This window comes from Pyrgilauda ruficollis, unplaced genomic scaffold (genome assembly GCF_017590135.1).
Source record: "Pyrgilauda ruficollis isolate IOZ18807 unplaced genomic scaffold, ASM1759013v1 scaffold2, whole genome shotgun sequence".
NCBI classification, from domain to species: Eukaryota; Metazoa; Chordata; class Aves; order Passeriformes; family Passeridae; genus Pyrgilauda; species Pyrgilauda ruficollis.
Window position 1 is genome coordinate 20,192,050 of NW_024519206.1, and position 13,741 is coordinate 20,205,790.

Sequence of the window (13,741 nt, forward strand, 5' to 3'; positions counted from 1 at the left end):
TGAAAGTTATTTAAATTTGAATGCAGAGAATACTTTATTAACTGATTACAGTTTTGATGACCAATTTTAAACCATAAGTAGTGTGGGAAACATAGTGGGGGACATTAAGGCTGAGCCATATATATATAGACAAATCTGGATACTGATATTCTGTACATTTAACCTCTGCTTTTTCTTTATACATCTTTTATTCAGTGTCTGCAATTAATCAAAGAGGAATAAACAGAAAAACAACCCGGCCACTAATTGAGTCTTATACCTAGAATGAATTTTTGCATGGGTTTTTGAGTGCAGTGTAAACTTCAGTGGAGATGAACCAGATTTTTTTAACCATATTCCCAATGACGTGTTTAAGTATAACTGGAGTTTGTTGCTATTATGGATTTGTGCAATTATTTTTCTCTTTCAAAAACTAGCAGTAGTTCTCTCATGTAGAGGTTAATCTATTTAAGATAGTATTAAACTTAACTAACAGATTGGGAAATCAATATAAATTAAGTGCCTGTGGTGTGTATCAGTTTTCCTGCTCTAAGCAACCCCTATCACTTAAGTGGACATATTTGCAATTTTACAGAATTACACTGACTTTTCAACAAAACCCAGAAAAAAAAAATTAATTTACTGTTTTTGCACTGTGAGCAGTGCTCCTGCACAATGTGATAACTGTTTTCCATCTGTACAGCTCCCTTTTGTAAAGCTGGGCAACACATATAAAAGAAAGACAGACATCAATGGTTTGTGTTCTGAAAGGTATTTCAGTTCTTTAGTTCCAGTCACTGAAGGAAGAGGCAGAGGCAAGTTTGAATTATCCCAGAAAACTGAACAATTGGTTTTATTTGGTGTCTTCAAGATGCTTCACCTTCTGTGGGAGATGTAGATGATGTAGGAGAGACCATTTCAGGTTTTCGTGAAATTCTGTCCAATTCTGCCTGAACATCTGTTAAAACTGGCTTCTGACCTACAAAAAAAATTGTATATCATTCCGTCATGTTTATGAAAAGCCTATGGTACCTTCAATTCTCAAATCAGAAAAATCCTAGTAATTGTTACTGCATGCTTTAGGTGCACAGTTAAGGCATAAGGCCAAAACCCAAAAGAAACAGAAAGGAAACAGTAGAGAGAAAGTCCTATCCTTTCATATTTCTAAAGAGTTAAAGTATAAAATACAGAAGACTATTAAGACTAGCAGTTATGACTACTTCTACACAATTTTCTATATAATTTGTATTTGAAATAATGCTGAATGTAAAAATCAGGGCTTTCACCAAGCCCAGCAAAGCCAGATTTGTGTACTTGATCAGCATAAACCTGACACAAGTGCTCATGGGTGCACACAGACCTGCAGATGGCAAATCCCTTTCTCTTCTCACCCACTTATCTCCTCCCTAACTTGAACTGGCACAAACATTTGTGCAGCCACATTCTAACCTAATTCAAGCTCAAAACACACCACTTCCCCCCACCCTTTAATTCCTACTCCTCAGTCTAGGTTTCTATCCCACTATGTTCTATAGCAAGAATGCAGGACACAACATGGGAAAAGGCAGTAGAGTATTAGGACTCCAACCCTATGACAAGAGTGCACAGCATCTGCAAAAGAATGTTCTGACATGTGCAGTTGTGGCAGTGTCCCAGCATCCTTTCTAAAAATGCAAATTAACAGGAACTACCCATAAAGGTAATTTTGGCGAGACGTACTTTGCTGCTCTTCAAATAATTTAACAAAAGATAATACTGTATTAGAATCAAAGCAGCTAACATTCTAACTACTAAGCAGAGGAATTTCCCAAAGCTGCTGAAGAAAAAGTAATTCTCAAATCCCAAACTACTGTCTTAACAGACAGTTTTCAGATTTGAAGAGTGAGTGACACAGATATCACTAAATACAGACAGCAAACACTGAGGAAGGTGAAGAGGCCACATCTAAGCCAAATTTGTTCGTATTTATGGTAATTCCTTGAAAACATAGTCATTTCTGTTGTTAAACTGTCTATAACCCTAACCCTTTATTTGTTGCATAGAAGGAAATATCTGAAAACTGTTTTGCTCCTTAATAATTAAATTTTGTCCTTGAAGTTGCTGCCACAGCCCCAGACAGAACACTTTTCTCGAGTGCTGCCTCTGTTTGCTTGGCATCATCCAAACCTGCTGCCAGCCACTCCCCACAGGATTTTTCAGTGGGTGCTCTCTGTGCCTCAGATTGCGTCAGCTGCATTTGTTTGAACAATCTCCATATGCTGTTCAAACTGGCACTGCTGACTTTGCCTACAGCACATTAGGAAGCACTCAAACTTTGCTCAGCCAACTGAGCGTTGCACTTAGAGAAGGGAAGTGTGCACAGGCGAAAAAAAATTCAAGGTTAATCTACACAAAATGTTAGTGGGAAGTGTGAAGTACCCAAGAATGACCAGCATTTTCCCCTAAGTGCAGCATTATTAACCTCTGGGGAAGCAGGGAGGGAAGGTGTCTGTGTACACATGATCTAAAGTAATACAGAAACATTTTAAATTGGAATAGCAAGAAATGACAGTGTAGTCCTGCATCTAGCTTTAGCACAGTCACTATTAAACATTTCTAGATTAATAATAATTATTAATTGCCTCATATATAAACAGCTGTCAAAAGAAAACACGTAAGTGTTTTTACAGGCTGTCACCAAACTCAGAGTGCTTATCACATCAGAGCTAGAACTCTAGTGAAAGAAAATTTAAAGCTATTTTAATACTGACAGTATTGTCAAAAAGAATCAGCTTAAAATACAGTCCTAACCTATTTAATTAAGACTAGAAGAGGCTTATGGCATCAGTAATTTCATTGGAATGGTGGAAACAAAGGGAAAAAATGGGGAACTCATGTAGACACAATTCATGCTTAAACAACTACATGAAGATTTTTTTCTTTGCTCCTCTGAAAGCCACAAAAAGGCAATACTAAAGGGCTGTGAAAACACAAGCAAAAAGCCATATAGAATAGAATAGAAAAGCACATACATATATATATAGCATTCAGTTAAATATAGCAGTATTTATACTTTTGATAAACTATACTAACAGGAACAATCCATCACTCAATTTAGATTGAGTCAATCTTTAATGTCATTAATCATACCTGACTTTTTTGCTGATGGTGGTAAGTTGCTGCCAGCACCTCCAGTGCCACCTCCCCCTGGACTGCCACCAGGGCCACCAGGAGAACCAGTTTTCTTGCTCAGGAGACTATTGAAGAAGTTAGCCAGGACTCCTTCAGATGTAGCTCCAGCTACAAGGGGAAGAAGGAAAGAAAAACCACAACACAAAACCATCACAGATTTTCTAAGTAAATACTGATTTAGTGTGTTAATAAATCTAAATAAGCACATTAAAGCAAGCAGGCAAAGCAATTATTTTGCTTCTCCAGCTGCATTTGTGCTCTCACAAGGAAAAGTACCTTTCATATTGGGATCAATCTTTTTTGACCCAGTGGGGATAGGTGTAACACTGGCAACATTCGATGTTACAGATCTATTTGGTGTCCTAGGAGATCCACCAGGAACTCTTGGTGAGGCATCCTATTAAAAAAAAAAAAAACAAAACCAAAAAACAACAGAACAATAAACCTGAAGTGTAAGAATAGATTAAATGAAGCATTTTGTTATTTCTCACACCTCCTAAGCTTTTGTATTTTAAATGTAGTACCTCATACACTTGAAATGACACAGGATTAGATTTTGCTGATTGTGTACAAGTTTTTTCAAACTCATAGAACATTGTTAAAACTATTAACTTTGGTGTAACTAAAGCACAAGAGAAGATTTTAATTTCATCCCCATGAGAAACCTGAAAATCTACATGCCTCTGGGCATAAATGCATTCTAACATACAAAAAGGAAAGCCAGGACCTTCAGCCCTCGCTGTCAATACAAGTTGTCGTGACTCACTGTGGAGTGTCATAATTTGAGAGCACTGTGAGTCTTTAAATACTATGAAGTTAAAAACAGTTTGATGAAACAATATTTGACAAAGCAGATAAAAGTAACCCTCTAAATATATAAAAGTTAATGATTTTCATGTGATGGTATTTAAAATTTTTGTTACTAACCACTGGCCTTCCTGCAGCAGTAGGTGGTTGTTTAGCCAACTGTGACTGCAAAAAAACAAACATACACATGAAGTGTTAGATATTATAGTGACTAAGAATACAATCCCAAATTTGTAATGGGAATGTTGTTAAACGAAACTCTTGTTTCGTTTCCTTGTTTTATAGACAGAAAATTACCTGCTGCTTCATAAGAAACACTTGGTCATCCTCTGCTACAATTTCTTTTTCATGAACAAACTGCAATACAAAAACATGACCATAAATTTGACTAAAAGAAAGAAAGGAGGTTTTTTTATCTGCTGGTGAATATGACCAAAACATTCAATAATGAAGTACATGTCTAAAATACTATGATTGCTGCATATCACATTTTTCATATTTAAGACCGCTGCCTTATGATTCTATTTAGGCCAAGTTAATTAGAAGTGAAATAGAATTATCATTAACTCCTTTGACCTGTTAGGCATAAAGCTGTAGATAGATTTGTAAAAAGACCCACTAAAAAGCTCATTTAATTGTTCAGTAAAAAGGAATTAAGTTAATGGTTACAAGGCATATTCAGGGGTCTCAGGATAAGTAAGAAACATTCATGGATGCACACACTCTGCATCATGCCCATTGTCTCTAATTTATTGAGGCCTCATGTCAGTATTACTTTATAGGTAACTATGGCACACATGACTCTTCACCTGTGCTGCATCACACTGGTGCAGGAACTGGACACAGACATCTCAGATCCCAGTTCTATGCATCAAATTGAAAGCAATCTCCCCCCAGATAAGCTCATTGAAAATTTTGCCCAAGCAAGCATGGCAAATATCTGTATCAAAGTTTATAATCCAAACCTGAAGTTTATAGCCATGCAAAACGAAGTATTGTCAGTTATATTTTCCTTGGATACCTATTTAAAATGTCTTAATATTTTCCCTAAAGATTTCAGAAAGGACATAGTATTAGTTTTCTCCATTAAAATAATTCCCACTTGAAAATAAGATCAGTCACAAAACCTTAGCTTTGTTAGAAAAAAGCCATAGAAATATTTGCCTTCAATAACCTCTGAGAGCATGGGAGTCCACTGCTGCAGGCATTTTGTTCAACAAACGTATATTTACAGGTCATTCTATCAAGGCCTTTTGTTAGATAGTACAATGGAAAATATAGTGAATATATGTAGAAGCTGTTTGCACATGTTTATTTTTGATTTTACACTGTCTCAAGCTTTCTTATTTTAAATACTCCAAAAGAAACAGAAAGTATTATGAAGTTATGAACAACTCAGAGCAAAATTAAATGTTCTTAAAAAAAAAACCAACTCAACCTGAAAAACAGGTCAATCATGTTTAGGCTTTTCAATACCAAATATGCCTTAAAAGCAAAACAAGTGTATTTTTAGTCTTGAACAATGTAACAGTGGAAGAACAAAAGGTGTAGAAGAGCTATACAGAACAAAAACACATCAAGATCTTTTTTGTTAAGAGCAACTTTAAGAACAAAATAAGAACACCACCATCCCCTCTCCCCCCCACCATGGTACATCACACTTTTGATAAGCTGGAAGCATAGTCTCAATGAAAGAGAAAAAAACTGCAGGCAAATAAATAGCAAAGCAGTTAAATGCAAAGACATCTCAGTGTACCTTTCTGACTGGTGGTTTTGTTATGATATCTTCAAAATTGTCATCTGCTTTTAGTGTCTGGAAGTTCTCATGCAATATTCCTATCTTCTTGTCATTATCCCAACCTGCAGGACTAGAGAAAGAATTATTTGGCTTAAAATTCTATTGCTCCTTCAGTCTATTCTTGCAGGCACTCCTGACCTGCACCCAACTGACAGCCAGCAAAGCTGTCACAGTGGCCATTCTCCTATGCAAGCTGATTATTGATCAGTACAAACAAGTAGGCAGAGACTGGTTAAACATGACAGAGAAAAGGAAAATCTCTGGGCTTAACGTTTCCCTTTGGAGCAGTGAGTGTTTTTAACCTTCATCCACTGGCCCTCACCAAATTCCAACTCATGAGAATGTTACATGGAACTTTAAAAAGCATAAACCAAAAAAGGCTCTAAATGCTGCTTTACAGTATTGCACAGATAAATTTTGTAGTCAAACACAAAATAGTGCAGGTAACTTACATAAATACCGCATCTTTTTCCACAACAACAGCTGGAACATTGAAAGGAAATCCGTACAACTTCTGGACTATATATTTATACACTAAATCAATGTTTTTGTTTTCTTTTACTGAAGTGTAAATAAGTGCTGCCCCATCTGAATAAACATGTTAAAGAAAACTCAGTTTAGTGGCTAGTAAAAGAAAATGAAGTAACCTTTAAACTATCAAAAAATAGTCAGCTGCTTTGTAGAATTTTGAAAGGGACTACAAAACCAAAGCAAAACAGGTCAAGTAACTTACCAACATTTCATTCTGAAATAAGCTATTAAGTAATTTAAATAAATCTTTCTTTTTTCCTGCATTTGTTTTAGGCCAGCTCAGCTATTGATTTTCATGTAAAAGAGAGGCTCTTCTCGCTTTCAAAGCCCCCCAGTACCAATGGTTTCACTACAATGCCTTTAAAACCAGGCATTGTAGTGAAACAATTTAGTGAACAAAAATTCTCATGCCATATCCTTATATGTTCTCATTATCCCACCCTGCAATCACTGCAGCACTAACACTAGCAGCTTCAAAAATGCCAAAGATCTTCCACTTTCCCATCTGGGTTTTTTTAATTAGGGGAACAAACTCTTACATTATACAGTGATCTGCTTTTAAAGGAAATGAAGGCAAATTAGTTTACTATGTATCAGTTACTAAGAGACCAAGAGACTGCTTAGTATTCTAGCATGGTTCGCTATCAAATTAACACATTATATGCACAGGATTAATAAAAAAGAAATTTTTTCTTTGGGATTATAAAAATACCAAATTGCCTAATTTATTTCTACATGCCTGCAATTCAAATCCTAGAAGAAACTTATATAATGGGGTCTGATTCCTATTCTGTGAAATTTAGAATGGAATTTCAAGTTGTATATGGCATATGCAGTTATGGAGACCAATCCCTACTATTTTATGTTCTTCCGCCACACACAAGAGTTACTACATAATTCCATCTTGAAAAATTAGGTCTTTGAAGCCCTTTGAAGCAAGTGCCATTTCAACTGAAGTCTCTGGCTCTTGAACTAATTTTTCCATTCATCACCTGCTGTCCTTCCAGTAGCATTTAAACTTCCCTTCACCACAGCACAAATGATGACAAAATGTAGGCATGTTACTGGAATCTATAATCTAGATCTCAGCACGTCTAACAGACTAAACAACACTAGACAGTATTTTATACACTTCTTCCAAAAAAATGAACTTTAAAAATAACAAGAGCACAACTTCTGTGCATTGTCTCTGTACCAATACAAGGAAAGTCAGTGGACCTTGCCTATAGCAATTCACACACCTTTCCTTCCATCCTAACCTCATCCTGTAGAATTACTGAACACGGAGGAGACTGCATATTTGGGATAAAATTAATAACATGCCTTATGTGCATCTGGAGCAAGATCATACTTAATTGAATTATCTTGTTGTTATTTTAGGGAGCTTGTCAGCTAAGATGTTCTGTTCTGAGAACTGATTTCCTAAATATGGAAATGGAGGCAATAAGGAAATTCATGGTAAGGGGACATACTAGAAACTCTAGTAGGTCTGTAAAAAAAAGATACAAGAAAACCGAAAAATTTAATTCAATGTTGCCCTTAGGGGTAGCTGAAGCAGACTGCAAGCTACAGTAAAAGAGCTGCATCCTACTTTGGTGGAGACACAAATATTCTTTTAAGCTTGTCATAATTAATATAAACATTGACTTAAGTAATTATATCATCTTTGTGATGTGTTAAAGGATACATTGTAAGCAAAACCGTCTGATATGTGACTGAATGAAGTCGAAGTGTTCATCTCTGTAGTCATGCTCTTTTTCCAGAACACTGATGGCATCACACTGTCAAAATAAACACAGAATTAATACACTGCTTTCAGTCATCTGCTAAAATAGCAGTGCTGCTACACATCCAGTTCACAAGGGGAAAGGGAGATGGAGTGGGGTGGGACAGTGCAGAGGAAAACAAAAACCTGCTAAAATAGTTTCAAAGCACAATTTAACCTTTTGCGTTTTAATAATATATAACTGGATGTGTATGGAGTCAGCATAACTTGAGAATTCAAGTAACTGGAACTTTTCATTCACTCTCCCTCCCCACTCCAATGCACACTTAAAATCTCTGTTGAAAACTTACCACTAAATGATATCACCATTTTTTACACACTGTGGCATTAAAGACAGTGTTTTTTAATCCAGTTACTAACTAGTTAGTTTTCCAGTTACTAACTACTCTTTGCAAACGGAGGCAAAAGCAAGGAATATGGAAGCAGAAAAAGAAAAAAGGTGTGGGGGTGGAGAAAAGAATAGAAGGGAAACTAGCAGGTGGGAAAAAAAATGCTGCTCAAGTGAAAGGGTTAGCCTTCCAGAGAAGGAACAGCATATGCATCAAAAGGTTTATGCCTTCCTTGGGGGCCACAGAGGCTGCAGAAGCAGTATGCTTAATGCCAATGAGAACTGAGGAGCTGGGGGGAATAAGCCAACAAAACCAGATAAAAAATAGCCACAGGAGAACCACACCATTGTTTTCTTTAATATGGTTACATATCTAACAGAAACCAAAACAGATCACATAAACACCCTAAGAACTGAGAAAAGTTAAAAGTGCAGTGCTTCACTAACTACATCTCTCAAAGAAGTTTATCTTCAGAAAAATATCAGAAATATTAGGAAAACCCACTATTTTCAGAATATGGAGGACTGTGGAAATCAAGGGGAATTCTTGTTGCTTACTGACTAGCTCATTTCTGTGAGCAAAACTAGGTCTGAGGTATTTCTCAATTCCTTGAAAATTGGTAGAACTAAACAAAAAGGTAATTCCAAAATAACATTAAATAATGGGTTCCAGAAGATAGCCAACCTTCAATATTAAATACTTTTAAGGAGTTCTTAAGTGAGGTATTCAGAACAACTTAATAACCATGTGTTTCCCACCCCAATCCACAAGAGAGAGTTACTTCAATAAAATATGCAAAAACCTAAAACGTGAAACAAACCTTTGTACAAACTACTACTACTGGAATGCCTAAGTTACATGTTAGTGTATCTGCACCCAGGGGTAAAATCACACTGTCATCTTTGTCTTCCTGTAATGAAGTATTTCTTCTCTGTGGAGAAGCTGGAAAATCCTCGCCTGGTTCTATATACTCCTGGAAGTCTCTTACCACTGAAAGTAAAAAAAGTTACATTAAAACATCAGCTGCTTTATTATTTCAACAATGATTTCCACTGCCATTGATCTCTAGCACAGTTGATTCTCTAGCACTGTACTTCTGCATCTTGGTGTTGAAAAAACAGAGCATGCACCTAGTCCTAGCTAGCTGCTGGCTCTGTGCAGCACAAGGGAGAACTAGGAAGTTTGAGATCTGCTGGATCAGCAGCCAGAAGAACATGATCAGATAAAACTGCCCATAAGGACAACATGAAATCATATTTTTTTTATCATTGTGAAACCACTAGGCAGTTTCCACTATGGATTACTGTTTGATCTGCTTCCTAAAGGACATAAGTTTCCTTCCATTCTTCTTGGCAAGGTTAATGGAACAGTTTGTCAGAATAAACAGAATTAAGCCTCACACAAACTGCTTAGCTGCTACTGTATACCAGGTTTTACCTACAGACCCTTTGTCCACACTTCACTTTCTGCACAGTGACTCAACAGTAGTATAAACAAAAAATAATAGAATACATAAACACTAGTTTTAACTAGCTTTATAATTACTTAATAGCGTATTAAACATTTGGCATGCTTTAAAATTATCAGATATTACTTTAAAATGTAGCAAGCAGGTTAAGTTACACTCTTAACTTTCCTTTGTCCTAATTCTTGTTGCAGGTCCTTGTCATGTTCTGCTGCACACGCCCAAGCCTCTAATTACACAGTCACTTACTATTCCTACAGTCAGGGATGCCATGTGAGGCATAAAATGTCTGTATTTTTCACATCACATGTCCTGTTCCACACAGCAGAAACAAGGCCCTACCAAACCAAACCAAAGCACTGCCTACTATTCCACGAGTAGCACATCCTGATTCAGCACAAGATGTCAGGCAGCAAGGCAGCTCAGCTGCATCATGCAGTCAACTACAGCAGAACACCCTCACTTCTGTGTTAATCCACTGCTACCATCACTAAACTGACTAAAGCCCTCTGAGTTCATACCTAGAAAAGTATCTGTGCAATTAACAGAGTAAAACTTATTTCAACACCCTAGAGGAAAAATTATATTAGGTGAAGATTATTCAATTTTTCTGTGGATCTTGGAGTTCACAATAACAAAAAGCACATGCACAGGTTATGATCTCAAACTGTCAACCCAGGCTCTAATTTAGGGAATGCTGCTAATTCAAGTCTGCTCCAAAGAGCTTCTTAGATTAACTGAATGTATCTCAAACCCTGAGTTCTCACCACAATATGCTAGTCACTCTACAGTGTCTTTCCTGTATAATATCCTGTCCTGGGATAATTGCATAAATCCTCCAGTGGATCATAAAATTCCCAATGTGTGATCACACTAATCTTTATGTAAGGAGGGAAAGCAGTAAAAAGGAGGATTAATTTAGCATATCACAGCTCCAAAACTGTGGAATACTATCTCAGGTCTTCCTTAGAAACACAATTTCATTAAACAAGGATTAATTCAGTGAAGAGGAAGAGCTATTTCAACTCTTCACACACTACTGCTATGTATCCACAAATGTCTTTCTGTATCATTTCTAGTCCTTGCAGGGTCTGTCTTTGAGTGGAGTTAAGCTGCTAGAAATGAAGACAAACACAGCAGCATGCCTCCAGAAAACTACACACACAAACCCTCAGTGGATTTCAGTCCGGGTAGCAAGTTAAATCAGCTCTCAGGAACACTGAGCCTGACACAAGAATCTAGTGGGATCCCATAGCCAAAAGCCAGGCAAGCAATGTTCCCTCCCTCCTTTTTGGCAGTGTCAAGCTCCTGCCTGCCTAGCAATGCATGAAGTCACTTCACAACAGGATCAAAACAAAAACCAGCTTCCAGTCACATCTGGATTGTGTCCAGGGCCTCTGTTACCAGTGTTGGTCAGACTACTTATATCTGTAAGAATTAGACCAGATGACAGAAAACCAAAACAGACAAAACTAAATGGAGTAACATGTTTTTTTCTTGACCCATTTAATTGCTTATATTTTCTGGATTTTGTACAGTTTCTCTACTCTGTTCACTCAATCTGTAAAGAAGCAAAACTATCAGCTATATACCTTTGATAATACAGATACTGTATCCCTACTTTCATCCAGCAAAATCCCATCCTGAAAGTGTTTGAGGGGATGTTTAATACACATGCACTAACATCCAAAACCAAACCAAAAAACACATCCAAGAGAGCTCAGCTCCTCTAAACAACTTCTTGTGGAAGATACAATTCTCAAGGATGATACTGCCCTTAGAAGAATCTCTCTCTTAAAGGGACAAACAGAACAACTAATATTCCCCATACCATTCCAGAGTATCTACAACTGTCACCTGACATTCCACTTCATCACAGCACAGCTACAACCTCCATTTCTAAATTAGCATAAGCACTCACTGCTTAAGAATGTACCAGTTAGAGTGCAACTTCAGACTTAAAAAGAAAGTTTAATCATGCTATTTGATCTCAACACACAGCTCTCTCAAATCTCTTCCTTGTAGTAATTCACCGAGAGATGAATGGGAAAGACTCAAATTCTACTACCCAAAGAGAAATGCAAAATGTTGCTCAGAAGTCATATGGAGCTATAATGTGAGTTCAGTCAGCCAGTTTAAGAAACCCTGCAAGATCTTTGTGTTCTGCGTGTTTAAAACTAAAAAGACAAGACATGACAGAGCAACAAACAGATAGCTCTGTTAACATCAATAATAATTACAATAAAACTCTTCAAGTGGAAAGGGCCCAGACATGGCCATGCTACCATAAATCCTCTCAAAATTTACACTTTTGGTAGGCACAGAACATGTCCTAGATTCTCTAACTGGCTAACTACAGGAATAGTTAAGAAGCTGATGTAGTGATCTGCCTTTAAAGAAATAAATTAAAAATTGAATGCTTAGAATTATTTTTTTCTTGGTGAATCTTACCTAGAAAAATACACAAAAAGCGAGACTGTAATTTCAGTTGTGTTCATTATGAATTTTTTCTCCCCCTACATTGTTATTCTGTTAGAAAGAAGTACTAGTACTGTTCACATAGCTACTTGAGACTTATCTGAAGCTAGACTTGCTTGGTAAGTTCTAATTTTAAATAACACTTCCAAAGAATGAAAAAGACTGCAGTGGAGAGATTAAATGGTGCAGAAAGCATTAAGCATATTTAAATGGATTCCCATGTATTTGCAGAATACTCACATTTTTGCTCCATTTCTTTCATTTCTTCAGGAGGAATTTTTAACTTGTCAATATGTTCTCTTACAACGCTTGCCCATTTTTGTAAAGAATCCAGTGCAGTCCAAGGTCTAGACATGTCTACTACCAACATAACTAGAGTGTCCTTTAGAGAGCTTGCCTCCATTGCAAATTTAAGAAGACCTTTGTGATACAGGTCACCATCCAAAATCCATACATTACACCTTGTTTGGTCTACAAAAAAAGGAGAAACATTTAATGAGAATTACTTGAAACACACCATTACATAATGGCTATTGAATGTTGTTTGGACATGTAAAATACAAGGAGGAAAGCAGATGATGTTTTATCAGTCCACTGAACACAGATAATGACACAGCAATCTGCAGCTTGTGGGGAGACAAGCTCCTTGCCTTTCAAACCCTGATGTTTAACGGCTGATAACTGAAAATCTTAAATACATTATGTGAAAGGGAGGATCCAGAGAAAGCATCCAACATTTTCAAGATAGTTGTCCACCATTTTTGAGTAGAAAAATGCTTTCTTCAAGATGCAGCTTCGAAGAGAAAAGTGGGTGAACTCAGTCATCTTTTTGCAGCCATTGGCCTGCTCAGCTCTCAAGGATTGCCATCTCCCCTTCAGAACTCCATCTGACATGCTTGGCTGACTCTTAGAGTATAGAATGTACCTCAGCCTCTCAAAAAACCTGAAGAACTGTTTTTCATTATTGAGTTTGACTTAATAGACAGTTTACTCTTCCAATTTGCAAAAGGACAATCACAATACACATAGACAATCCCACTGTTTTTCCCCCCAAAAATACCACAATACTACAAAGTCACAAACACTTGTGCAGTAAAAGAAGAGATGTTGATTCTAAATTTCCTTTCAGGTACATTTTTATTACGTATTACAGAAGTTCTGAGGAAGACATTTAAAGCAAACTCCCAACCATCTTAAATCTGGTTCAAAGCCATCTTTGAGACCAACACCCAGACATGAATGTCAGTAAAACAGGTGATTTCAGGGAAAAAAAAAAAAAAAAAAAGGGCCAACTTCTAGTTCTCCTTCAACATGTTTGGGATTTTTTTATAATATGCACAAGAGTTCCCATTTTTCTCTAAAGCTTTCAGTATATCCTTATTCACATCCTATAACTC

At 36.8% G+C, this 13,741-nt stretch overlaps 1 protein-coding gene across 1 annotated transcript in view; it reads right to left on the reverse strand.

The window, feature by feature from the left end:
- The window catches only part of DYNC1LI1 (dynein cytoplasmic 1 light intermediate chain 1), a 25,816-nt gene continuing 12,075 nt past the window's right edge, over positions 1 to 13,741 (reverse strand). Inside the window, exons 4-13 of the mRNA XM_041466339.1 lie at positions 12,585 to 12,815; positions 9,222 to 9,391; positions 7,974 to 8,067; positions 6,208 to 6,343; positions 5,714 to 5,825; positions 4,255 to 4,314; positions 4,078 to 4,122; positions 3,427 to 3,547; positions 3,109 to 3,258; positions 1 to 958 (exon numbers count right to left, since the gene is read on the reverse strand). Of these exons, the coding sequence (XP_041322273.1) occupies positions 846 to 958; positions 3,109 to 3,258; positions 3,427 to 3,547; positions 4,078 to 4,122; positions 4,255 to 4,314; positions 5,714 to 5,825; positions 6,208 to 6,343; positions 7,974 to 8,067; positions 9,222 to 9,391; positions 12,585 to 12,815 (1,232 nt within the window). The 3' untranslated portion in view covers positions 1 to 845. The remainder of the gene's footprint in view (positions 959 to 3,108; positions 3,259 to 3,426; positions 3,548 to 4,077; positions 4,123 to 4,254; positions 4,315 to 5,713; positions 5,826 to 6,207; positions 6,344 to 7,973; positions 8,068 to 9,221; positions 9,392 to 12,584; positions 12,816 to 13,741) is intronic.